Source organism: Equus przewalskii, chromosome 15 (assembly GCF_037783145.1).
Source record: "Equus przewalskii isolate Varuska chromosome 15, EquPr2, whole genome shotgun sequence".
Taxonomy (NCBI): domain Eukaryota; kingdom Metazoa; phylum Chordata; class Mammalia; order Perissodactyla; family Equidae; genus Equus; species Equus przewalskii.
In genome coordinates this window covers 4,883,965-4,911,443 of record NC_091845.1, presented here as the reverse complement: position 1 = coordinate 4,911,443, position 27,479 = coordinate 4,883,965, and the positions used below count along the sequence as shown (strand labels likewise).

The 27,479-nt window shown below is 44.9% G+C and overlaps 1 protein-coding gene across 1 annotated transcript; it reads right to left on the bottom strand.

Annotated features, from left to right (window-relative positions):
* Positions 1–1,300: 1,300 nt before the first annotated feature.
* CCDC174 (coiled-coil domain containing 174) lies at positions 1,301–23,717 on the bottom strand. The gene is made up of 11 exons (XM_008520832.2): positions 23,539–23,717; positions 21,239–21,343; positions 20,413–20,513; positions 14,972–15,030; positions 12,759–12,936; positions 9,637–9,732; positions 8,342–8,484; positions 7,809–7,903; positions 4,984–5,116; positions 2,850–3,002; positions 1,301–1,774 (listed from the first exon to the last, which is right to left on the bottom strand). Exons 1-11 carry the CDS (start codon positions 23,578–23,580, stop codon positions 1,476–1,478), a joined length of 1,404 nt encoding a protein of 467 aa, XP_008519054.1. The 5' UTR covers positions 23,581–23,717; the 3' UTR covers positions 1,301–1,475.
* Between the last annotated feature and the right edge of the window lie 3,762 nt (positions 23,718–27,479).

Below are 27,479 nucleotides of genomic sequence, written 5' to 3'. Positions count from 1 at the left end.
AGCAGTCTTTTAAAATGAATATTTAAAAGAGGTATTTGCCTAATTAGGCTGACAGAACGACCATTAATAGGACTGCAATTTTGCCTATGACATGGAGGTTAGAGGTTAAGTTTGCAACAATTTGCAATTTTTGTCTAATACTGCTTGATACTGGGGTAGCAAGACCGAGAAAAGAGAGCACTGGAGAAAGCACGAGTCTGGAACAAATATGAGCCTAAACAAACTGCATTTAAGTTCCAGACCTGCCACTTAGATGCCACATAACCTTGGATGAGTCGCTGAGCCCCTCTGCACTCCAGTTTGCAATCTGTAATGAGAATGGGGCACTCCCACCACCACCACCAAGACTGCTCATCACTGAGCCCACGGGACGGCAGGCTCCCTCGGCGCTTGAGGGTCTGCTCTAGCATGTTCTTACAGGACTCACGGCGTGGGAGGCGGCCACAGGAGCCCTGTGGGCCTGGTTGGCCAACTCCTACTGCTTGTCTGCAGCTGTCAAGAGGACACTGAGGTGTAGCAGGCAGAGGACGGGGACGGAACTCAGGCACAGGAAGTCCCTCTGGAGCCCTGCTCAGCCACCCACGGTTAGTAAAGAGGAAGGGACCTACCTGCCCCTCACTCTAGCCCAAGTCTACTCCCGTCAGGCTCCTGAGGCGACTCGGCTCCGAGAGTGATGAGGGCCGAGGGCAGGAGCAGCAGGAGGCAGGGGAAGCTGACTGACTAACTCCTACAGCCAAAACGTATCTGGCTGCCTGACAGGCCCCACAGCCTCCACACGTGGCCCGGTCATTCAGTACACACTTACTGAACGCCCACTACAGCCGGTGCTGGGAACTGCCACTTAGGATGGATGACAATACAAGTGACTGACTCCCACTTCTCCGGCTCTGGAGGACAAAGTTCTCCTCCCTCGTCTCTTTTATCTTTCAAATGTTATTGCTGAACAGCCCAGCAGCTTCAGGGTCCTCTTGGAGACCAGATCACTTTGCCTCCCACACAGTGTCCCCCAGTTTGCCACTGTTTGACAGTCAAAAATTCCTCCTGAGAGAAGCTCTATCAACTCATCTGGAAGCTGAATCCTTGAAACAAGGCCATCTCCATGCTAGTATTTGCAAAAGAAAAGGAATGGAGCCCATAAATCTGAATGAGCCATGGGAATGGGGACAAAACAGAAAGGGTTACAAGCTCCTCGGTGCCAAAAAATACAGAATATTTCTACTCTATCACAGCTTACACACACATCCAGATGAACATGTCTCCAGACCAATTAAAAGAAATGAACAGCCAAGTGGCCACAGAGTTCCCACAGTAACATTCATTTTCTTCCTTGCTGACAAATCCAGCCTGAAGTTTCTGTTTTCCAGGGAAAGGACAGGAGGAGAAAGGTACAATTCAGTCCCTAATGTTACTTTCCCCGCTCAGAGAGAGGAAGGCACCGTCAACAGTAGGAACCCAAGTCCGAATGTTTGTTAAGTTCATGTCACTTGTTTATAATATGATATCATATCATCAAGAGTTTCGAAAGTGACCGTGGGGGCTCGTGGTGGGCTGCTGGGGGCAGGAGAGGATGATGTGCGCGAACAGCCAGGGTCGTGGCCGGGGCCCGAGTGCTGGCCCAGGTCAGTCTGTGCAGGCGCAGGTCTGCTCCACGTCTGGCTACTGAAAGAAGCAGTTCTCTTTTGACCCACAAAGTAATCGGATGGTGGGGCAAACTCGGGATCTCTCTCAGCCCGGAGATCTGACTGCCTCTTCGACCAGTACCCAAAGGAAAATTCTAGAAAAAAGAAGAAAGAGTATTATTAGAACTGATTATTGAATCAGTTGAATTTTTACTCTTACTTTTTAATAATCATCGCATATATTTCTTAAAAGCCACCTCCAATTCTCTGGAGAACAACGATAGCAATAACAAAACTATAATACAAGGTATATGCAATGCCTACAAAAGCAGGAGGACCCAGGCTAAGGAAAGGGAGTGACTACTTCCCGATGAGGAAAGATCTGAGGAAGGCTCTATGGAGAAGGCAGGCTGGTAGGCTCTGGAAATAGCACATCTGAGAGAGGAATACAGAAAAATCAAACACCCACATCATTTGGTTGACATGATGCTGTAGGTATTTAACATTAAAACACAAGTTTCGTCCTTTACTGAGTTTTAGAAGACACAAAAGGCACCTGTGCATATCTGATTTGGTATTTCATCTCTATTTCTACCAGCAGCATAACCAAAGGCACTCTCCTGTTTGCATGTCTTTTACTTTGACCTTGCATCTCATCAGCTGGAAGAGCATGAGCTGATGCACTTTCAAGAGGCATAAACCACAGTCTTCCTCCAAGGAGAGGCTGCTGTGGGCACCATGGTTTATTTACAGAAAATTTTGCATAACTCAATGGAACCATATGTGAATCCAGGTTAATACTCTAGAATGCAGACTATTTTCAACTGAATATAAAAGAGAGTGCTAAAAACAGAGGACATTAAAATACCAAACCTTCCTAAGATTTTAAAAAGCAGTTCCTGAGAAATGGCCTTCCAAAGCTGTAAAACCATGAGGGCAACAAGAATTTTAAAAACTTCCCCCAATCGCTTCTAAAACAGAAATTGCCCTCTTGACATGACGTGCTGTAGACTAGATCTGGTCTTTTGTAATCACACTTTCTAGTGCTCCTGTTTACAGGCAGTGTCTGGGTATCAGGAAGAAACAAGTTCAAGGGTCTGGAGAGCTCCTTAAGCCTCAAAGGACCACTAAGACTCAGCAGAACCACATTCTTGTCAGGAGAACCAGAAAAATCTCCTGTGCAGGGCCCATCACTGGAAAGGGTTTGCACCTTGGAGCCCAGCCACCTACCTTTTCCTCTGTCCCACTCCCGGACGTGTGGCACTCCAGGCCTGGTGTCCTTCCTCTCCTCAACGATCACTTCTACTTTGCTACTCTGGGCAGCAGCACGCGGAGTCGGCACGGCCTCTGGTTCCGGTGGCAAAGGCCCAATCACACCTCCACCTAGTTTTTGTGGGAGAATGAGACATCACTATAACAAAGCTAAAGCTATTCAAAAAACAACCGAATATGAACTAGAACATGCTGATCCTGCGAAAGGTACTAACTAGTATTTACTGAGCACTCACCATGTCCCAGGCAGGGGGCTAAGTGCCTGGAGACAGTAGCTCATCTCATCTTCTAACAACCCTTGGAAAGTCAGTATTAGTAACCCCATTTTACAGACGAGGAAAATTAACCTCAGAAATGCTATGCAGGTAGATAGAGACAAGAGCCAGGATCCAAACCCAGGTCGGTTGGATTTCAAAGTCTCTGTTTTCCACAATATCACTCTGCTTCCCCAGACCAACAACTGCAGGACCAGAAATCCCCAATTAGTCAACTAAGAGTCCCAGACAAAGCAAGGGGACTTAGGGTGAGGAAGAGCTGGAGTCTGGTGACAGGCTGCAGGCTAGTCAACTTTGGCCATATTTGAAAAGAAAATGGACTTTTTAAAAACACTGTAGTGGCGCTTCACATCTTGTGGAGATGACAGACGTTCAGGAGTAGAGCCAAAGAGAGAAACACTGTGCAGAGCGTGCTACAGGGAGACAGCATCTATATGGAGACCACACAGACGGTTTCCCAGTCCCTAAGTGTTTCTGGGCTCCTTTCAAGGCTAAACTGACGCTGAAGTCAGAATTAGAAAATGGCCCACACTCAGCACACGGCTTCAGGAGAGCGGAGAGGCGTCTCTGTGCCCCTAACACCCACACTCCCCTTCTTCCTTTTGGGACTAGAATGCCCCCAGTGTCAGTTGGGTACGTGCCCACCCTGCTAGACAAGCCATTCCCCAGCCTCCCCTGCAGCGAGCGTGGCCCATGGACCGCCTTCTGGCCAGCGGGATGTAAACGCACAGGCTGTATGTGACCTCAGAGGCACACTGCTAAAAGGGAAGCTGGTTCTCCTCCCCTCTGCCCGCTTCCCCGCGGCTGGATCACGAACACGTGCTGGGGAGCAGGCGGGGACCACGCAGCTGGGAACAACACTCTGGGGCCGGCAGAAACAGGGGGACAGGAGGCAGCCAGGGACTGGGTGACAATCTGGGGCAGAGCTGCTACCTGCCTGGACACCCACCACCTCCGAAGCGTTAAAACAGAGAAACAGACTTCTGTCCTGTTCGAGCTAGTCTCCGTCAGGGTCTCTTTGTCATGGCAGCTGAGCCCAGACTAGGACAATTCATACAGGGAGTCACAGGACTATGATTTTTAACAGTCCTTTGATAAGCTGTCTCTATGCCTACCTGTAAAATCTTTACTCTATTATCTGACTTTGTGAACGTATTTCTTCTTTAAAATAATTTTATAATAGCCAACAAAAACTATAGCCATAGCAAAAGAAATCAGGTCTAAACCATGTATGTGCACAACTAAACTTTACCCTAAAACACTTTTCTCTAAGCCCCAGTTACTAAACCGTGCCGCTCTATGAAGCAGCACAAGGGACTGTTTGTTCGCGTCCTTGTCTGTATAAAAAGATTTTTTTGGAGGGGCTGGCCCAGTGGCGCAGCGGTTAAGTGTGCATGTTACGCTTTGGCGGCCCAGGGTTCACCTGTTCAGATCCCGGGTGTGGACACGGCACCGCTTGGCAAGCCATGCTGTGGTAGAAGTAGAGGAAGATGGGCATGGATGTTAGCTCAGGGCCAGTCTTCCTCAGCAAAAAGAGGAGGATTGGCAGCAGTTACCTCAGGGCTAATCTTCCTCAAAAAATAATAATAATAAATAAATAAATATATATATATATATTAAAAAAAAGATTTTTTGGAGTGTCATTCTGCACCACTTTGGTTATAAAAACTGTTCCTTGGCAGTACCTCAAAGGTACCCTGCTTGCTTAGAGAGTAAAACAGAATGACTAATTTCCATACTGCCAGTCCTATTAGTGAGACGTCAGTGGAACTTAGAATTTTTCCTTTTGAAGTTTAGAAACACGAGCCATGATATACCTCCACTTTCTTCCTCTGCTCCATCTTCTTTTGACTTTTTCATCTTTTTCTGTCGAAGTTTCGCAAGTCTTGCTTCTAACATAGCCTTTCGCTTTTCCTTTATGTTTTCTCGTTTTGTTCTCTGATCTGTTGTCTGCACAGAACAGAAACTTAGAAAATTAAGTCGAAAGGATAAAATAAATAATTTTATTTTAAAAACAGACTAATTAGTTGATTTTCGTGTCACCTCTAAGAAGCTATCCTTGATATCTTCAAAATGAAGACCATTAAAATACTTTTACACAAGCTCTCTGATGTTTTTTAAAGTTTATTAAGGGTTCACGGAGCATCCTGGAATGCTTAACATTCAAGAAAACCAACCAATTCTGTTCTATGCTTTACTTACTTAAATAATTTTGTATTTTCTTACCCAGGCCACTCCAAAGTACCATATTTGAAACCAAACTTAAAACACCAAAGTTAGGTTACTTCCAAGCAACTGTAATCTTAAAAGTCTGAAACAGCAAGACAGCATGGCAATCACCTTTATGAAACCTATAAAAATAGCCTTCTGATAAAACTGTCACTATTTACAGATAACATGATATCACTATAAAAACCCTAAAGACTCCACCAAAAAACTGTTAAAATAAATTCAGTAAAGTTGTAGGATACAAAACTCAATACCGAAAAACCTGTGGCATTTCCATACACTAATAACAAACTATCAAAAAGAGAAATTAAGAAAACAATCCCATTTACAATGGCATCAAAAAGAATAAAATACTTAGGAATAAATTCAACCAAGGAAAGACCTGTACGCTGAAAACTGTAAGACACTGATAAAAGAAACAGAAGAAGACAAATAAATGGAAACATATTCTATATTCACGGACAGAAAATATTAATATTGTTAAAACGTCCATACTATCCAAAGGCATCTACAGGTTCAGTGCAATCCCTATCAAAATTCCAATGGCATTTTTTACGGAAATAGAGCAATCCTAAAATTTTTATGGAACCACAAAAGACTCCAAATAGACAATGCAATCCTGAAAAGAACAAAGCTGAAGGCATCATGCTCTCCAATTTCAAACCAAGTAACAAAGCTATCATAATCAAAGCAGTAGGGCATTGGCGTAAAAACAGACACACAGATCAGTGGAACAGAATAGAGAGCCCAGAAATAAATCCATGCATGTATGGTCAATTAACTTATGAAAAAGGAGCTAAGAACACACAATGGGGAAAGGACAGTCTCTTCACCAAATGGTTCTGGGAAAACTGGACAGCCACATGCAAAAGAAAGAAACTGGACCACTATCTTCCACCACACACAAAAATTAACTCGAAATGGATTAAAGACTTGAATGTGAGACCTGAAACTGTAAAACACCTAGAAGAAAACACAGGCCCTAAGCTCCTTGACATTGGTCTTGGTGATGATTTTTTGGATTTGACACCAAAAGCAAAGGTAACAAAAGCAAAAATAAACAAGTGGGACTACATCACACTAAAAAGCTTCTGCACAGCAAAGGAAAACATCAACAAAATGAAAAGACAACCTACCGAATGGGAGAAAATATTTGTAAATCATGTATCTGATAAATGGTTAATATCCAAAATATATAAAGACAGTTATACACCTCAATAGCAAAAAAAACAACAATCCAACTAAAAGGTGGGCAGAGGATCTGAATAAACATTTTTCCAAAGAAGACACACAGATGGCCAAAGGTACATAAAAAGGTGCCCAACATCACTGATCATCAGGCAAATGCAAATCAAAACCACAATGAGGTACCATCTCACGCCTGTTAGAACAGCTATTACCTAGAAAACAAGAAATAACAAGCATTGGAGAGGACATGGAGGAAAAAGGAACCACGTGCACTGTTGGTGGGAAGGTAAAACGGTGCAGCCACTATGGGAAACATTATGAAAAAAAATGATCCAGCAGTTCCACTTCTGGGTACTTACCTGAAGGAAACAAGAACACTAACTCAAAAAGCTATCTGCACCCCAGGTTCATTGCAGCATTATTTACAGCAGCCAAGACATGGAAACAACCTACATGTCCATCAACGGATGACTGAAGAAAATGTGGTGTGTGTATACATAAAACGGAGTATTATTCAGCTATAAAAAAGAATGAAATCTTGCTGTTTGCAACAACGTGGATAGACCTTGAGAGCATTATGCTAAGTGAACTAAGTCCGACATATAACATTGTTAGTTTCACGTGTACAACATAATGATTCAATATTTGCAGATACTGCGAAATGATCACCTTGATAAGTCTAGCTAATGTTTGTTACCATACATAGTTATAAAATTTTTTTCTTGTGGTGAGAACTTTTAAGATCTGCTCTCTCAGAAACCTTCAGATATGCAATACAGTATTATTAACTATAGTCACCATGCGGTACATTACATGCCCAGGACTTAACTTATTTTATAACTGGAAGTTGGTACCTTTCGACTCCATTCACCCATTCTGCCCATCCCCACCCCCACTGCTGGCGTCCACCAATCTGTGCTCTGTATCAACTATATCTCAATAAAAAAATATAATAAAATATCTGGTTTATGGCTATAACAGTATTTATTAAATATCAGAAATTGATCTTTAATTTCAACAAAATTGAAAGTTTTTATTTTGATGCACTTTTGTTTATCACTGCTCTGTATACTAATAAATAAAATATTTTTTCAAAAGAAAAAAGCATTCTGAATATCAATTTAAATTTCTAGTTAGTTTACCAGATTTCTTTTTTGCAGCCTGATCCAATAAGAAACCAACTGCTCAAACCCTTCTTAACATCCACTCTGAACTGAATCTGTACCTGTTCGCGTAGCATCTCTAACGTTTTCATTTGCTTGTTTCTCAACTCTTTATCTCGGGCAAAGGCGAAATATCCAACACCAAGTTGCCGGGCCTCTGAAATAAGTCAAAATTATCCAAAAGATTAGAATTCCCTGACCAGTCAATTAGACTCAGGTCAAATTTCCTACGAAAGCAAAAAAGAAATACAGCAATATTTGGCATAAGTTAAAAAAAAACAGGTAAGCCAAAAAAAAAAGTTAGAAGTTGTTTTCATCCTGTTTGCCAAGTGATCGACACAACAAAGATGCATTAATTTTTCAGACATAGGCTGTCTCCACTTCTCCTGAGGAACCTCTTGGGTTAACAGACCCTCTGTTAGGAAGATATTTGCAATATGAGTATTTTTCAGGCTATAAAGTGAACAAAGGGGACATTTTCCAGTTCCAAAGCAGGATCTTTCATTCCCACGTTAAGAGCAGCTTCATCCATACCTCCCTTTACGCTCCCCGTCAGCTCAGAAAAGTGATTTAGGAAGCTGCAAGATGAATATACCATTTTCACGAATGTCTTCGTAATGGATGGGCCCCATGGGCCTTTTGAGAGCCTCCCTCTCTTCTTCTTCCCATTGCTGGCGCTGAAGCTCTTTCCTCATATCTTCAGACAGCAAGGTTTTTTCATTAGCAGGACTAACAAAACTAGTAGGAGAACAGAACAGAAACTACCTTTAGGTCAGCGCTGTGACACGGCAACGCTTCAGCCCAGGTAGCTGGACCATGGAGAAGTAACTAGTTGGTAAAGACAGTTTCCTTACAGAGGTTTCTGACCCGCAGTACCACTGGGAAATTGCAAAAACTATTTTCACCCTTTTTTTTTTTTTAAAGATTGGCACCTGAGCTAACATTGGTTGCCAATCTTTTTTCTTTCTTCTCCCCACAGCCCCCCAGTACACAGTTGTAGATTTCAGTTGTGGGTCCTTCTGGTTGGGGCACTGCCCTTTCTTTAATCAAGCAGCCAACCTGTTACATTAGCATAACAGACTTGCCTCGGCAATGAAGACAACTCACTTTCCCTCCCACCTGGTCCTGGGCTGAACGGAGGAGGCGGGCCAGGGAGTAGGAGGAAGCCCGGGCCTCCCTGGATGGTCCCCCGCAGGGGCTGTGGGAGCTGCATAACGCTGCACCCCAGGCAGTGCCTCGTGTCCTGTCAGAGGCTCAGGGCTCCTGCACCTCCCCGCTGTGCCAAGCCCGGGCTGACCTGAACCTGGAGGACCCGGACGAGGTGGACCCTCCCCCAGTGCTTTCCACACAGCGCTGCCCTTGGTGAGGGGAATTTTAGTCCCTGGGAGGTTTTAGCGAGTTACCTCTTAGGTGTGTCTTAGGCCCCACAGAAAAAAATATAGCTCTAAGGCCCTGACTTCAAAATGCAAAGATGTACAAAGAGGAAGCGACTAAGCTACCTCCCTGCCCGCCCGACCTGCTGTGGGATAACCAAGTGTACATTCTTCAACCCCCTTCTCCACAGAGGCTGGTCTGGGGGTTTGGTTTGGGCTCACTCCGTTTGTTACTCTGTAACAAGACCTCTTCTCAAGTAAACAGATACAGCTCTTACTCAGCGCTTTTAGTAGCTATACAACAGGAACGAGCCACCATTCGGGTTGTTCACCACATGTAGACTATGTGTGTATGTGTATGTTAACCAGGAAAAAGTGTTTCAGTACATCTTCCATATTAAAAAAAGGTCTCCTTACTGGAGCCCCGAAGATACTTCACTACAAACAGCCTCGCCCACAAAGCAATCCCTAGGGCTGCACGCCAGGCCTGGGCAGAGCTTTGCCAGCACACACTTACAGCCTCCCCTGAAGACTTTTATCCATCTCCAGCAGATCTGGGAAATCCTTCCTCATACAGCGACGGGATCGCCCTAAAGAGTCCACATAATCCACCCTGAAATAAAAGTGAAAAGACATGAAGAAGGCTTTGTCCGCGACACGTGCTCCCTAAGTAAGGGAGCTGGTGCACGTGACGACGAATGCAGGCCTCACTACCACGAAAAACCCTCAACAGAGAGACCAGCACCACTGATAAGAACAGGCATTTTTAAAGTTAACAGTTGACACACAATAAGCTCATTGTGCCCTTTATGACATCTCAGTTTTAGAAACTACAAAAAATGATTGATTTTGTACGTCTGATTGCAGAGATAAACGCTCCAGACAGAATCTTGCTGCAACATCTCAGAACTTACTTTAATCTGGTTTACACAATTCTAAATATTTTATCGGCATCGTAATAACTTTGCTCTCTACCAGATTCTCAATTTGCTCATTTCCTCAGAGTCTTCCCAAAACTGACCTTATTTCTTCCAATTGGTAGATTCTTCCCAATGAATTAGAAATTTCTCAATATAAGTCATGGTATTTTGGGGACTCTTTTTAATCAGGAAGAAGTCAAGCAACATGCACTTTGTACCACAAAAGCCCCTCCACAGCGGGCCAGTCTGTTATCCATTACCCTTCGCTCTTCTTTCCCCTCTTTGCCCAAATGAGACAGCAGCTCGAGACAGGGGAACCAGGCAGACGGCAAAGCAAAATGACATCCTTGGACTTCCCACAACAGGAAACACGGGCGGATCCTCAGGGAAAACATTTTATTTGCATTATGATGCAACACATTTTTTACTTTTAAATTACGGGCGGGGAACTTCCCACAGCCATTAGCAGGTTGCTAAACACACAGAAAGAGGCCAGAAGTGCTGGTGGACCAGCTCAAGGCCAGATTCCCATGTATGTGGCTTTGCTTTTGTCAGCAATTTCTTTCCTCTCACACACGCTGACTCAATTGTTAGACCACGATTTAAAAATAGAATGTTTGGGAATCTATGACTTTAGTCCTAAAGCTGATTACCCCCAGAAATGAGACCTCCAACTGCAGAAAGCAGTGTCTTTCTTCCTTTTCTTCTTTTCCTTTTTTTTCCTAAAGGAATGGAAAAAGAAAACCATCTAGCCAGATGGTCTGAGTAATTATTTACAGTATTTTTGCAGAAAGATTTTCCACCACCTGGAACTTAACTACCGAAAGGTTTTTACAAGTAGTTACAATTCTGAGCTTAATTTAAAAACAAAAAAAGTGTGAGAACTGCTTGCAGTGCATCTTCCTTCACCATATGGTGGCATGTGACACCTTCGATTGCCCTCCAAACTCTTCGAATCACTGACAAACTGCTTGTAATCACACAGGCATTAATAAGAAAAAAAAAAAGACACGCAAACCTTTCAAAGGAGACGAGATTTCTGCTATGAAAAGCAATCACAGGCTATTCTGTTTCTGGAGAAGGCTCCAAAACATACAGAGCCCATCACATCAGAGCTGGCAAGGCAGCAGGCAGCAGCTGCTCTACGTCATCAGCAACCGCCGAGAGAGCTGCCGCGAACGCGTCCTCGAGGGACGGCAGCAACACGGAGGCCCGGGGCCACCCATCTTCAAAGGGCTCTGGGGAGAGTTAAGGCACATGCCAGGCTTCCTAACAACAGCAGGCAGGATATAAAAAGTACCAAAAGTCTGCCTCGAATCTTTTCCTGGTCATGAGGCCAGTTCTGTGTCAATAATAAATAAAAGGTAAGAACCAAAGGAGCGGAAGTGTATTTAAGGGCCACCAGAGTTCAGATGAGGGAGAAGTCACTTAGACCAGAAAGGACGAAGAAAAGCGTCCACGGAAAAGACCACATGTACGCACTTCTCCTCTGGTTGCTTCCAGCAAACACACAGCCAGATAACCTGCCCCAAAGAAAAGGTTCTCAGAAGGTAGGTAAGAAGACATCTGCGCTATCCCATTGAGAGTGTTATTTCTGGACCAATGTGGACATCCTCGGTAGTACGAAGATGCCGGTTCTCTGCACTCCTCAGTGGCCCTCAGAAGCCGGACTGCTCTCTCAGGTCACAAAGGACTCCTGCCCACAGGGCCGCTGGCTGACCAAAGGTCAACACGTGCTGCCAACAACCCCAAGCAGGCCTGACGAGCACCTGCGAGGAGGACCCTGGAGCCTGGAAGGGAGGGCGGGGCTCGGCACAGGCAGGAGGGTGAGCAGGCAGTCGTTCCCAGCACACTTTCATGGCATCAGTGCACCTCTACACAACTTTAAGCTCTTCTGATCAAGTTTCTAAGCAATGTCTCAGATAGGGAAAATCATTATAACGGAATTTCCACTCTAATCTCTTTACTTATTGACACATTGGTCTCGTCAGGCAAAGGCAAGTGTGGTTTCCCATCTCTCACCTACAGGGAGGTAAAATTCAGAATAATTTTAATAATGAAGGTTGACAAAATGTCTGCTTCCACTCTACAGACAGCAGTTTCTTGTCTAGCCCAGAAAACTCTGACTTCCTGAAGGGAGTGTAAGGCAAACAACCATGGGAACTAGGCGTCAGCACCCGTCTCACACAGGTCAGGAAACTGAGCCCCAGAGAGGTTAGGAACTCGACCAAGGTCGTATCGCCAGTGAAAGGCGAAGGCAGTGCCATCAGCTCCAAGGCCCGGCACTGTCAGAAAATTGTCACAGCCAAGGTAAGGCTCACGGGACCAGTTCTGCTGGCCTCTTCTCGCAGGAAACAGAGCTCACCACCACCTAGAGGACAACTCTCCGTGAGGTGTAAGACAGACGGCAGCATGGGTAACAAAGGAACGTGCTCTGCCTAAACCACGCTTCACAGGAATGAAACAAGTGGCCCGACACCTCCCGTGCCTGGCGCAGTGCTGGGCACACGGCAGGAGCTCAGTCTTTATTTGCAATTATTTCCTCATTGGAACTGTTTCTACATCTGTAAATCCAATCTTACTTAAATGAAGTCTCAAAAGAAAGAAAACTGAGGATGACTAAAGAGAACAGTTTGATAACAACCAAACAAAATCACTCTCAAAAAGGAAACGCAAGTCTGACGATGTTAACATGACGAAATCACATGACATCACCAACCATTCTTCGCTGGGATCCTGGGGAGGAGGTATATCTTTTTCAGAAAGATTTTCTTCATCATCGTCTCTTTCTCCCGCCTTTCTAGAATCTCTGTTGGCACCAAACGCCTCCACTTCTTTGTGTCTGTCTATGATCTTCTGCGTGAAATCCACAAGGTACATATCCTCCACTTCTTCATCTAGGACACAAAAGTCAATTTTCAGATTCTTGACATCAAGGAGGAAAACCACACACGGAAGAGAAACGAAGCAGTCCCATTCATCGCTGGGCAGCTACATGGCCCCTGATGGTTCACTAGTGGATGCCCCCACCCCCAGAACACTTACAAAGACACAGAGCCACCACGGGACCTGACAGAGAAGCTGTAAACAGGCCACTGGAAACACACATTATGAAAAAATCTTTTAAAAAGCCTAAAGTTTTCTACTGCCTCATCAATACGCTGAGTGAGCAACACCGTCCCAGAATGCAACTTTAAGATAACAAAACCATTTGATTTCAAGACACTCACACGGCCAATTACATAACACAGAGGCAGAACTGCAGTTTTCATGTCATCAGACCAGGACAATCGACCTTTGTCACTATAAACACCTCTCTAGTCGTGTGCGGTACATCACTTAACCCTAATTATATTGTGGTGGTATGGTGTTTTAAGGGTCATAATGCAGGTAAAAGAAGTCATCTGAAATCCTTTCAATCCAATATACACCACTCTCAGGCAAAGCACAGTGCCGGGATCTGCAGGCACACAGAGATGCATAAGATGCTATCTGTCCTCAGGGCTTATGATCCACCTGAGCTAAAACATCCACTGCAGGTTAAACAGCGAGCTGTGGCTTTAATTTAACCCAGGAGAGGTGAGGTACTCGCAAACAAGGTTTACACGAAGTTTCACTACGCTGGATTCGGGTCCAGTCACTGCCGTCCTCCTCTGAGGACAGAGACTAAGCTCTAGGGAAGAGATGTCAGGGCCTCCACTGCCACTGCTGGTGCACCCCACGGCACAGTGGAGGGTAACTGAGGTTCCAAACACAACTCGCCCGAACATGCAGCTCCAATACGCCTCTCAGGAGCGGGGCCTGCCAGTTTGGACAGAACCACATTTCCACGTCCACAGGCACACTCCTTTGGACCTGATTTCTCTATTAACTATATAAGTAAAGTTTGAATCAAAAGAAAAAGATTTTAATTTTTTCACAAAGCCACAAAATAACTCAAATGAGGAAGAAATGTATTCTTCTAGAGCTGAGCTACACGACTCCTGACAGGGAGGCCTCCTGGTAGCTGGCCACACTGCTGCTTCTTCAGAAGGCAGGCAAAACCTTGCCAGGTGGCCCTAGCTATGCGAGTGCCTGACCCTCCTGCGTGGGGCGCCCTGCCAGGCAGGAACCTGCCCCCGGTGCGGAAGAGGGGGCTCAGCTGGCAGGGCAGCCCACCACCTGGTCCAGCCCCACCCTCTCCTGCTGCCCCGCTGCCCCTTCTCCCAGCCCCTCCTGCCAGCCACGCTCGTCTGCCCTGCCAGCGATGCCCTGCCCTCTCCTCCCTCTGCCGGTCTGCTCGCACATTCTCCCTCCGCAGAAACCCTTTCTCCAGCTCTCCAAAGCCTTTACGGGCCTTCCACATCTTCGCTTTCCCCGCCGTTTGGCAAGGAAACATGCACTGCCTTGTGAGATCTCTTCTACTGTCATCTAACTGAAGGTGAGTTTTCTTTTTCTAGAAGGTATGAGGAAAGGAGGATCTCCTTTTTATTATTATTTTAAGGCAATTATAAGCACATCATAGAAAAAATAGAAAACAGAGAACAACAGGGAAAAAGCAAACATAACTCTAGCATCTCGATATAACCCTAATTCCCCCCGTCCTTTCCTTCTTAAATATAGCTACAATTGTTCGTAATCGTGGCCTAGTGAGACCTGGCTTCCTAACTTTGTTCTATGCAGTTTCCTGCACTGATGACACCCTCTGAGGGCAGAGGCAGAGAAACCGCTTATACTGGACGTGCTCGTCCCCTCACAGCACCTAACGCGCAGCCCAGCACCCACCGTGCAATCAAAAAATCACTGCTGACCGTATCTCTGTGCTGGCCCAGAAAGCAACAATTTGATTTTTAAAATTTCTCCCTATCCTTACAGTTATTTTAACAAATAATAAAATACCATACAGTTGTATGAATTACAGAAAACAAAGAAATATAAATAATTGCTATTTACCAATAAAGTCTCCTTTAGTCATTTTTTCATATAATTTGGCTTTTTCTTCCAATTTTTCCCTAGGAGAAAAAAAGACAAGTATTAGAAATGGTCTTACAGCTGCCACTCCCGGTAAGGCTGCCCCACCCTCAGCCAGACTGCAGCAATCTGCCCAAGACGTCCAGCCTGACGAGGTGGCCATAACCAGAGCAGAGCACCCGGCCCTGAAGGGCCCCTCAGAGCCAGCCACAGCCACTCTGCCGACTGAATGTGAGCTCCATGAGAGCACGCTCGCGCTTCTTATTCATGACTACATCCCAGCGCCCAGAACAGGACCTGGCGCACAGTAGGTGCTCAATCAGTATTTGATGAATGAATGAAGATGCCAACGTAATTTAAATGCCAAGTGCAACTTCAATTAAATACCAAAAAAAGAGAGAGATGTCCAAACAAAACCATTTTCTACTTATAACCTTCCAAATGGATCACCAAATTTAACGCAAACTCTTTGCATTACTGTTTCTAGACAAAGGTCCCTGGTCATCCATCTTTTATTCTCTAAGGGAGCTAGAGAGCAACTTCTTATAAGTCTGTTAAAAACATGATGTCTGTTTTAAACAGAGCATGAATAATTTATTCACACACACAGCTACTAAAAAACACGTCAACCCTTGTATTTCAATACAGCAGCCTCTCTGCTCACATTAATTCTGGTGATATTTATTTTTTAGTGGGCATAGACCAGGTAAGACAGCTGACAATTCTGGGGTTTTTTTTTTTAGGAAGATTAGTCCTGAGCTAACATCTGCTGCCAATCCTCTTCCTTTTGCTGAGGAAGACTGGCCCTGAGCTAACATCCGTGCCCATCTTCCTGTTCTTTATAGGTGGGATGCCTGCCACAGCATGGCTTGACCAGTGGTGCAAAGGTCCACACCTGGGATCCAACCCGGGGAACCCTGGGCCCCCAAAGTGGAACGTGTGAACTTAACTGCTGCACCACCAGGCCAGCCCCCGACAATTCTTTATTCTAGAAATATTTAATGCTGGTAAAGAGCCCCAACGAGGTCATCTGAGCTTTTGCTGGTGAAGGATTGGGAAAATTTCGTTTCTAATGGTGTCCCAAGGCAATAAAGTCCCCTGGTCACAAGGCTGTTTGCTCTGGAACAAGTTACTTAACCTCTCTTGAACCTCAATTCCCAAATCGTAATAGCTGAAAAGAACAGCAGTGCCTCTGAGGGTCGTCAGGAAGATGAACCAGATCACACATGTAAAGCATGCCATCAGTTAGGTCATCTGCATCTTTATCATCTAAGTCAGACAGAGTCCTCTTTATTTCACACATTCATTCACAAGTACTCATTGCCTGCCTCCTCTATGCCAAGCACGGGTGGTGAGGACTCCGTGGCAAACAAGACAAAAGTCCCAGCTCTCATGGGGTTTACATTCCACAGGGGGAGAAAGATAATAAATAAGTCATGAAAAAGAGGATTTCAGACATGAGAAGTGCCATAAAGGGAAGGAAATGAGAGCAGGTTTCGCCAACAGAGGCCCTGCCACGCATTAGGGGAGGGCTCTGTGCACCAGCTTAGTCATATCACCTTCTAAGAGGGTAAGCTGCCCTATTCAGAGGAGGCTTAATGTAACAAGCTATGTCATCACGGAATACTATTGTCTTAGTGAACAGAAAACTTCAAAAAATTTAACAAATAAAACACACAAAACCCCAGTTATCAGGACAGAGTAACCAGGAGGGACACTGAGTCAGTTGGGCTAGTGGAGGGAAACCTTTCTGAAGGTGACATCTGAGCTAAAGCTTGCAGAGCAAGGAGAAATCAACCATGATCCAGAGGGAGAAGGCAAGTCAGGCAGAGGAAAGAAGAGGGATGAGCTGGACGTGCACAAGGAGAGACCAGCATGGCAGAGGGTCGGAGCAAAGGCGAGAGTGACCAAAACAGAGCGAGGCAGGGATAAGCGTGCATGGAAAGCATAAGAAGGCTGGACGAAGTGGAACAGAAGACAGTTTCAGACAGCAGGAAGAGGCTACAAATGAATAACAGAGGTCAGGGAGGATGTCAGGGAAATAACCACTGGATTCAGTAGATGAGGAAGTCACCGGTGACTTTAAAGAACAATTTTCTTCAGTCGAGCAAGGAAGATGGAATTCAGAGAGCAAGAGTGAGAGACACTAACCCGGAACCCACTATGTGCCAGACACTATGTATCGCCTTTACTCCCTAAAGGGCTTCAGGAGCTAGGTAATTAACCACCTCATTTCACACATAAGGAAAGAGTCTTAACAGATAAGCAACTTGCCTAAGGCCTTATATCCTCGTGGAACTGTCTCTGCCTGTGTTGAGCTCAGGAGAGATGCAGAAGTCCCACAGATCATGGACAGACTTGACAGCTCACAGGTACAGTAAAGCCAAAATATTCCATAAAAAGTTACTAGATAGAGGGGCTGGCCCCGTGGCCAAGTGGTTAAGTTCGCGCACTCCGCTGCAGGCGGCCCAGTGTTTCGTTGGTTCGAATCCTGGGCGCGGACATGGCACTGCTCATCAGACCACGCTGAGGCAGCGTCTCACATGCCACAACTAGAAGGACCCACAACGAAGAATATACAACTATGTACCGGGGGGCTTTGGGGAGAAAAAGGAAAAAATAAAAAAATCTTTAAAAAAAAAAAAAAAAGTTACTAGATAGAAAAATCACAGTAAAGTACCAAGGAAAACTCTGTTATAGAGAGTAAATAATAAAAGATTATGCCCATAGCTAACATCACACTATGGTGAAAAGCTGAGAGCTGTTCCCCTAAGATGAGGAAAAGACAAGGATGCTCACTCGTGCCACTTCTATTCAACAGAGTATTGGAAGTCCTAGCCAGAGCAATTAGACAAAAAAGAAATAAAAGGGATCCAAACTGGAAAAGGAGTTGTTAAACTGTCTATACTTGCAGATGACATGATATCGTAAAGAGAAAATCCCAAAGACTCCACCAAAAAACTGTTACAACTAATAAAAAAATTCAGTAAAATTGCAGGATACAAAAATCAATACACAAAAATGTTAGGTTTCTATACACTAATAATGAACTATCAGAATAGACACACAGATCAATGGAACCGAATCAAGAGCCCAGAAAGAAACCCACACATCTATGGACAGCTAATTTTTGACAAGGGAGCCAAGAACATACAATGGAGAAAGAAAAGTCTCTTCAATAAACAGTGTTGGGAAAACTGGACAGTCACATGCAAAAGAATGACAGTAGACCAGTATCTTACACCATACACAAAAATTAACTCAAAATGGATTAAAGACTTGAATGTCAAACCTGAAGCCACAAAACTTCTAGAAGAAAACATAGGCGGTACGCTCTTCGACATCAGTGTTAGCAGCATATTTTCAAGTACTGTGTCTGACCGAGCAAGGGAAAACAATAGAAAAAATAAACAAATGGGACTACATCAAACTAAAAAGTTTCTGCACAGCAAAGGAAACCATCAACAAAAGGAAAAGCCAACCTAACGATTGGGAGAAGATATTTGCAAACCATATCTGATAATGGGTTAATATCCAAAATACATAAAGAACTCATACAACTTCATAGCAAAAAACGCAAACAACCTGATAAAAAACTAGGTAGAGGATCTGAATAGACATTTTTCCAAAGAAGACAAAGAGATGGCCAACAGGTACATGAAAAAGCGCTCAACACCACTGATCATAAAGGAAATGCAAAGCAAAACCACAACGAGCTATCACCTCACACCTGTCAGAATGGCCATTATCAAAAAGACAAAACATAACAAGTATTGATGAGGATGTGGAGAAAAGGAACCCTTATGTGCTGTTGGTAGGAATGCAAACGGGTGCAGCCACTATGGCAAACAGTATGGAGGCTCCTCAAAAAATTAAAAATACAACTACCATCTGAACCAGCAATTCCACTTCTGGGTATTTATCCAAAGAAAATGAAAACACTAACTGGAAAAGATACATGCATCCCTATGTTCACTGAAGCATTATTTACAGTAGCCAAGATGTGGAACCAACCTACCGAGGAAAAAAAATGCAGTGTATACCCACCCACACACACACAATGGAATACTATTCAGCCATTAACAAAAAAATGAAATCTTGCCCTTTTCGACAACGTGGAAAGACTTTGAGGGTGTCACACTAATGAAATAAGTCAGACAGAGAAAGACAAACTGCGTGATCTCACTTATATGTGGAATCTAAAGAAAACAAATAACCAAAAAACCCCCAAGTTCACAGATACAGAAAACAGACTGGTGGTTGTCGGGGGTGGGGTGGGGGGGGGAGAGTTAAAAGGTCCAAACTTCCAGTTCTAAAATAAGTAAGTCATGGGGATGTAATGTACAACACGCTGACCATGATCAATAATACTGTACTGTATAGCTGAAAGTTGCTAAACAATCTTAAAAGTTCTCATAAGAAAGAAAAATGTTGTACCCAGGTATGGTAATGGATGCCAACTGATATTATGAAGCTCCCGATGACATTCAACGGGAAGGACACGTCATCGTCTACGCGATAATCTTACCAAAACCAGTTAACGTGACTGTACTCAGACCATGGGCCACTGTAGAAACAACGGGCCTGGACCCTTCAGAAACACCAACGGCACACCAGACGACAAAAGGGAAGGGAATTATTCTAGATTAAGAGAAACTAAAGAGATAATGACAACTAAATGCAATGTGTAATCTTTGATTAAATTCTGGACCAAATTTTTTTTAAAAACACAAATATAAAAGATATCATTGTACTAGGGTAACTGGTGAACTCTGAATATGGACCACAATAGATAACACTATTTTATCAGTGTTCAATTTGTTGAGTATGACAGCAGTACTGTGGTTATGTAGGAGAATGTCTTTACTCTTAGAAGATCCACGCTGAAATAGTTACAAGTAAAGCATCAGGATGTTTAACAAAGTTTCTCTACACACACACACACCGAGAGAGACAGAGAGAGAAACAACACAAATGTGGAAAACGGTAAGTGGTGAACTTTGATGAAGAGTATTAGAATGTTCTCTGTATTCTTCTTTCAATTATTCTGTTGATTTGAAGTTTTTCATATTAAAAAGTCAGGGAAAAAATTTAGTTTCTAAATGCTAATGTCACACCACCTAGCCCAGAACCACACTCCCACGGGGACACTTCTTAAACACTTGTTGATAATCTTAGCACCTGACGGGGGCTCAAAGTGGGACTCCGTTTCATATTTTAAACTGAGGCTATGTCCTATCTTCTTACAGGACTACAGATACAACTGCAAATTATATTATTTTTGGAGTATATTTTATATGTAGAGTATTTGGTTAGAAGGATGATAAAAATTAAAATTGTAGTCAAAAAAAGTAAAAGTTGAACTTTCCTTCTTTGCTTGGCCAGCGTCAACGGTAAGTACGTTTCAGAGAGCTCAGCTTCACCTTGCTTTCTCTAAAGTCTTCTGTTCCTCAATCTTCTGCTCAGCATCCTTCTCAGCTCGATTTGAAACTCCTGCATTCTGCTTGCTCCAGATACTTGGTTTCTGGAGAATAATTTAAAAAGACAAAACAGAACCACCAATGATTGCAAAAAGTCTCTACTTGTACATCAAAAGAAAAAAAGAGAGAGAGACCATTAGATCTTATGAATCCACAGAGATAACTAGATCTTCTGATAGTCAACCTATGTCCTGCAAACAGACCGTACATGGCAAAGCTGGAGCTGAATAAAAAAGCCCTAAATTATATAAAGAATTTCTTTATACAACTGCATAGGGTTCCTTCTCTATCTTTCATCTCCTGAATCATTACAACCTAATTTAAGACTCCAATGAAAAAGTATATATTACAGAGAACTCATAATACAAATAGTAGATACCATTACCTATAAAATTTGAAACCATTCACAACCCTTAAAGACCGTGCTATTTTCTGCTATATTTCTATACATCTGCTTATCTCTGTTTGGATTTATAACACGTACAGAACAAGATAATCTTCCATGGGAATGCAAACAAACCACTTATTAATAGCATGTACTTTTCAAAAGAAGTGATAAAGATTTAGAGCATTACAATGTGCTTTTAAATAATCTCACTGATTTCTATTTTAAAATTTAAAACATTTCATGCAGATGTTCAAATATAAGACAGAGATTGTTCCTTAACATTTGCACATAGCAGACACCATGGACACTTCCAGAAAACCTAAGTATGATATACTTCCTCCATGTTTGGAATCAATGAAGATAATCAGATCTTATTTTTACCTTATTAGTTGCTTTCGGTTTTCCCAAAACTCCAGAATCTTTTAGAAGTTTTTCTTGTTTGAATTCTTCTTGTTTTCGGAAGAGTTCAGCCTTAAGGTCTACCAACTAGAATAAAACCAATAAACCAAAAAAACCATTTATTTCATTCTAATGACTGGATTTCTAAGTTACTATAATTCTCAAAGCAAGATTTCAATTCCCTATAAATGGACAAAAATGGATATAAAATTAAAAGTTTAAATGTAGAATCCAGTACAAAATAAAACCAAGTCATATTTCATGCCAGCTCTGTCGGAAATGTACTTCTACTCTAACTTTCAACGCTCAAAGGCTCTCCTCGGGCATGGGGAGAGTGATGAAGCAAAGTTAATGAAGTCTGCATCTCTAGATGCAGATTCAACTACATTAGTAACACCTTCTCTCTGACTGGCACCGTACTTGGCTTTTTCACATGGTATAATCTCATTTAATCATCATAACAATTTATCATTTCTCCAGGGAAATGTCTTTGTTTAGCAACTATCTGAATACCCAGGCTGTGCGTGGCACTTTACACTGAAGACCAGGATACAAACATGAATCAGATAGACTCCCGCCTCAAGAGGAGCCTACAATCTAAGAAGGAAAGTAACTTATAATACCAGTAAGATGTAACAAATGACCTTAAGAGTGGAGGAAATAGCACAAAAGTCCAGATAAGGGAGCATTTCCGTCTGTCCACAGTGATCAGAAGCACCTCTAGCTGAACCTTAAAAAACAGGCAGATTTCGACAGCCAGAAACAAAACGGACTGAGTGAATAAGAGCAGCTCAAGTTAGTTTCTGTATGTTTCTAAAACATACATTCTAAAACAGCTGAATCACAGGGTTCAAGAACAGGAAAGATCAGGGCAAAGGGAACAGGCCTATGCCCAGCCCTCAGCTCAGCCACCGCTGTCTGCTCTGCAAAAAAGGGACACAATGACAGTTTGCTTTTGAAGGATCGGGGCACAGTTGCTTAGACACGTGGGCATCTATAAATCATTTACTTAAAAAGCCCAGCATCACGGACTGACTTTTAAGGAAAGGACTGACTTTAAGGACTGAGTTAAATGATTTCTATTTTGGAAGAAATCAATTTAAAATAGCTTCGGCATGGATTTTAATAATGCAAAGGGTAGTTCATCCCAGGACCTAATATTCTAACATTTTAAAAACAAATTGAAAACTTTCACCTCTTCTTTTAAGCTGTCTTTACCACAACAGTTTTCCAGGCACACGTTATCCTACTCTACAACTACTTTTGAATTTTGAAAGAAAGATGCTCAGAAAATCGTCAGTTCTCAGATGGCTTTCTGTTACGACTGTTGCTAATTTTAATCTGTTGGGATAACTTGAAGATTTACAGCTCCTTGGCTCTGAATCGTCAAACATAATAACAAGTACCAATTTTCAGTATTCGATGAGGAAAGGGGCTCAAATATTGGAACATTTATTTGTACCCCTTTTGCATCCTAATACTCTGCAGTAAATTCAAGATTCCATCAAAGGTTAGGCGATGTGCTCTGACAGAACAGACAAGGCAACAGCTTTGGAGTAAACCCGACTGCGCCAGTTCTCTCACTAAGAATTCTGTGTAAGCCAGGGAAAGCCACTTCCGCTTTCTGAGCCTCAGTTTCATCACCTGCAAAACGGGGATATTACTAGCACCTACCTCCTAAATCAATAGGAGGATCCAACGAGCCAGCGGATGCAAAGCGCTGGCACAAACAAGCACTCAGGTCCTCTTCCCAGAAGCAACCAGCCTAACCAAACCCCCTACACCCGTGAGACTCGCAGCCCCCAGGCAGGCATCCCATGGGAGCATTAACAACTGTTTCGTTCCTGGGCTGCCGCGGGGCACTCTCGGGTCCTGGGGAATGTCACACTCCAACGTCCCGGGAAGACCCTGCTGGACCCCGGGCTGGAGAGGAACCAGGAAGGGTAATGAGTGCACAGCAAGCACAGACCGGGGCTCCTCCCCGACCCTTAGGCCGCAAGGAGGCCCGGCGGGTCGTCGAAGGGAGGCAAGGAGATGCCGGACCCGGAAAAGACGCCAGGTTCAGGACCGCGTCCGAGTGGGGAAGCCTGGTCTGGGCCCCACGTCCTGGGGGAGAAGCAGAGTTCAAGGGCGTGTGGGTAAGGAAGCTGGCCCGGGGTCCCTCTCGGAGGAGCAGAGCCAGGTTCGGGTCCCCAAGTGAAGAATCAAGCTAGGTCGAGATTCTTATCTGGTGGCAGCGGGGGGAACTCGGAGCCCGTAGCATCATCTATACCCGCACTCACCGAGGAGGCCGTGACGTCCAAGGGCTTCTTCCTCCGGTCCATGGTCGCGCCAGAGAGCCCCGGCCCAAAGCGAACCCTTCCCGGGGCCCTACAGGCCTCCTACGCCTGCCGCCGGCGCAACCGGAAGTGTCTGTTAAGCTAGCGACGCTGGGTTTGCGTGTTGGCGCCATCTTGAGAAGGTCATTACATGCTGAGGCTCGCGTTTGCCACCATTTTGAGAAGGTCAGGAATGCCCAGGGTTGGCGTTGACTGCTACTGCCATTTCGAAGAGGACGAAAGACGAAAATGGCTAGTGTAGGCGCCATCTTGAGAAGGTCTACATGTGGCTTTCAGAGCAGCGGACGCCATCTAGAGTGGGGCGGCGGGGTGTGGGCGAAGGCGCCATCTTGGGGAGGGCGGAATGAACTCAAAGTCTGTATTTAAAAAGAAGAGTGAGTTAGTGGGACTGGAAAGATCTCAATACCATTTGAGGACCTGCTGTGTGCTAGGCACTGGCTGGTGCTTTTCACACTTTGATTTATTTAATTCTCACAAGAGTCATATGAGATTAGGATTATTATACTAATTTTAGTAGAAATAACAATAATAATAGCTAACATTAATAGAGCACTTATTATGTGCCACTTTACATATTTCAGCTCATAAGAGCATGAACGCCAAAAGCCAGCTTCCTTGGTTGAAATTGCTCCGTCACCACTTACTGTCTGTGTGACCTTGAGAAAGTTTCTTACCTTTTCTGTGCCTCAGTTTCCAAATGGGAATAAAATAGTATTTACTTCATGGGAGTTAATGAGGATTAAGTCAGTTAAATGAGCTAGTCTTGATAAAAATATTAATGATTGTGGTAGACACACTAATGACCTCCCTCCATTGTAATGATGTTAGAAGATGCCCATCTTCTACTCCCCAGACCTGGTGACGGTGTTACCTTACGCGGCCAAAGGGAATTTGCAGATGTGATTACATTAAACATCCTGAGATGGGGAGATTATCCAAGGAGGCCCAAGGTGATCACAATGGTCCTTATAAGAAGGAGGCAGAAGAGTCAGAGTCCATGAGAGAGAGCGGAAGATGCTGCGCTGTGGACTGTGAAGAAGGAAGATGGGAGCCTCTGCCAGGCAGTGTGGGCAGCCTCTGGAAGCTGGAAAAGACCAAGAAATTCGTCGTCTCGGGCTTCCAGGAAGAAGGCAGCCCTGCTCACTGCAGAGCTTAGCCTTGGGAGGCTCATTTCAGACTGTCCGCCCTCAGGACCGCCCGGGAGTACCTTGGTGTTGTTTTCACACTAAGTCTGTGGTAAAGTGTTACAGCCGCGATGGGAAACATACAAAGTACGGTGATTGTAGCAGGAGCGCTACTCCCTGCCAGGTGTTTGCGGAGCTCTTTTCCAGGACTGTCTTGTTTAATCTTTGTGGTGACCTCAGAGGTGGGAGCTGTTATCCCCATTTTACAGAGGAGAAAAATGAGGCCCAGAGGTTGAGGGATGCCAAAGGGACTTGCCAGCTAGTGAGTGATAAGCCTAAAGTCAAGGAGTAGCTCGAGGACAGTGAGTTAGTTATTTGCACTCTGTTTACCTCTGAAGAGGGGAACTCATACAGATGGACTGCATCTGAAAAAGGCGAGAAGGAGATTTATATAAAAGATGGAGGAAAGAGGGGAGGAAGAAAAGCCCTAAACAGGTTGGAAACCATGAGCTTTGGTTTCCTGGCCTAGGTAGCTGCCGGCGGTGAGACCCGAGCGTTCTGATCCTGGGCCACGGGAAAGGACGGGGTTTTAGTTGTTTCTGGATGCCCCAGAGACTGCGAGTGTTCACCGTCCTCCGTTTAATGCCCGTCAGCATCCTTGTTGTCATTAGGCAGGTTGGTACCATCGCCCTTATCAGAAGTTGGCACTAGAGTGGCATCTGCTGATTTTAATTATCTTCCAAGCCATTTAAATTACTGCGAAAAAGCCAAAATGTCTCCTTTATTCCCCGCAGTCCCTGAATACTTTGAGGTATGGAGAAGCACGGAGAGCTTAATGTTGGATTGACCGGAATGCCCTCCTAACACATCAACGGTTTTTCTCATGTCCCGTTTCCTCAAAGCTCCTCTTCCGTTGATGCTATCGAATGTCCAGGCCTGTCTGGAATTGCCTTCCTCTACCACAGACAAAAATTGAGGCCACTGCCCTTACGTTCCTTGCAGCCACATTCTCTCCCTAAGGTGTCACCTTCTAAACCAGATCTCGGGCCAGCGTCTCCTCCATGGGCTTGGGTGTGTTCTGGAAGAAAGGCGATGGCAGCATGCCCTGGCCTGGGGAAAGAGCACAGGATTTCCTCCGAGGAGCCCGGGACCCAGTCCCAGCTGCACCCTCCAGCTGCCGTGAGAACATCAGGTCACTCCACCGAGCCTCCGTGCTCCGACCGGATGGGCACCCAGGATGTGAGAGAGAGGGTGGCAACGGTGTGCAGGCTGAAGAGGGCCGGGCATGCCGCACTGGCGGGATGCAGAGCTTCTGCGCTGCGCCAGTTTTCTCGCAGCCGAAGGCAGACGCTCGACGGCAGGCTGTGGTGTGACACTGCGTGTTTGCAGCGTCCTGAGCTCCGGTTTGTCCCCACGCCTGCTGGGTCCCACGGGGGTGGGACTGGGTGTGAGATCCATGTTCTTCTTCCTCCTCATCTCTGAACAGATTTTAATTGTCTGTCAAACCTCCTAGCTGCTTTAAATCAAGGGGGAGAGAGGAGGCCTGTGGAACAGTTACTGCCCCATGAGTGTGGCCACCGAGCCAGGCTCTCATTTTTAAAGGGGCCCTGCGGTCATCCTCCAGCATGAGGCTCACAGCGCCGTGACTGTGGTGTGGTTTTCACGTTTTAATCGGTGGTTAAGTCAAGAGGTTTGATTGAGCCCAGGCCCCCTTTCAACACGTGAACTTTTTTTTTCCATGTCCTGTTTCCTCAAACTGAAAAGGCATCCCCCCCGCCGCTGCGTCCAGCCCACAGCATCTTTCTCTCTGTGCCGTCTCCAGCACACTATCTCTGATAATAAATTACTCAGCAGGAATGCACTAGGCGAGTTCAACATGTGAAAAAGATTAGGGTGGACTGAGGAAATTAGGTTCTAAGCATGCGTGCAGGATGAGGCAGAAAGACATCCTCACGCCCTGGATGACAAAGGAGCTAGCCTTTATTAGCATCAGGCAGGAAATCTGTTACTGGAATCATGTCATGGAATCCCCACCACAACCTCAGGTGTGGGTGCTGAGCTTAGCCTTCTTTTGTGGATGAAGAAAGTGAGACACAGAGAAGTTAAGTAATTTATCCAAAGTCACACAGCTAATCTTGGTCCCAGGATTTGAACCCAGGCAGCCTAGCTCCAGGCCCTCACACTCTCCTCCCTCAGTGGATCTGACTCTATATTGGCTTTGCCTTCATTGATTTACTCATTCATCCATTCAGCTCTACTGGGGAAGGGAGAAGATTTTATAGGAGCTGGCTCTAGAATATATCTGCAGGAGGGCCCTGGCATTAGGTCGCTGCAGGCAGAAAGGACCAAGTAGGTGGATGCCATGAGGCCTGATGATGTGGGCTGGGACTGGACAAGGGTCATCTGGTGGCCTGAAGAGCCCTGCTGAGCTTGCGCATCTGGAGGAACAGGACAGTGGGACTTTCCTGCAGCCTGGGAAATCAGCTCCCGACGCCACAGTCGGAAACAAGAGGTGCTAAGAACTCTACAGGCTGGCAAGGGCTGCCCACAGATGGGGCTGAGTGCTTCCAGCAGCTTCCTAGGAGTAGGAGGAGATGCCGCGTTCTACCCGCCCCACCCCACTGCACAGACAGAGACAGCTGGGAGTGGGGCAGGAATCTGAAGCCAAGTGAGGCCCCAAGGATGGGGGGCAGAGGGCAAGTCAGGGAGCTGGCAATGCTGGGGACTGGGAGGGTTATCTCTCAGAGGGTCTTGAAGGCC

Bases quoted from the DNA above. Each gene is read 5' to 3' on its own strand.
- CCDC174 (XM_008520832.2), bottom strand. From the start codon at position 23,580: ATGGACCGGAGGAAGAAGCCCTTGGACGTCACGGCCTCCTCG. The intron at 15,031-20,412 runs GTGAAGCTGAGC...TTTTTCTCCTAG, and splicing joins AAGACTTTAGAGAAAGCAAG to GGAAAAATTGGAAGAAAAAG. The intron at 1,775-2,849 runs GTAGGTGGCTGG...TCTTTTTTCTAG, and splicing joins GGAGTGGGACAGAGGAAAAG to AATTTTCCTTTGGGTACTGG.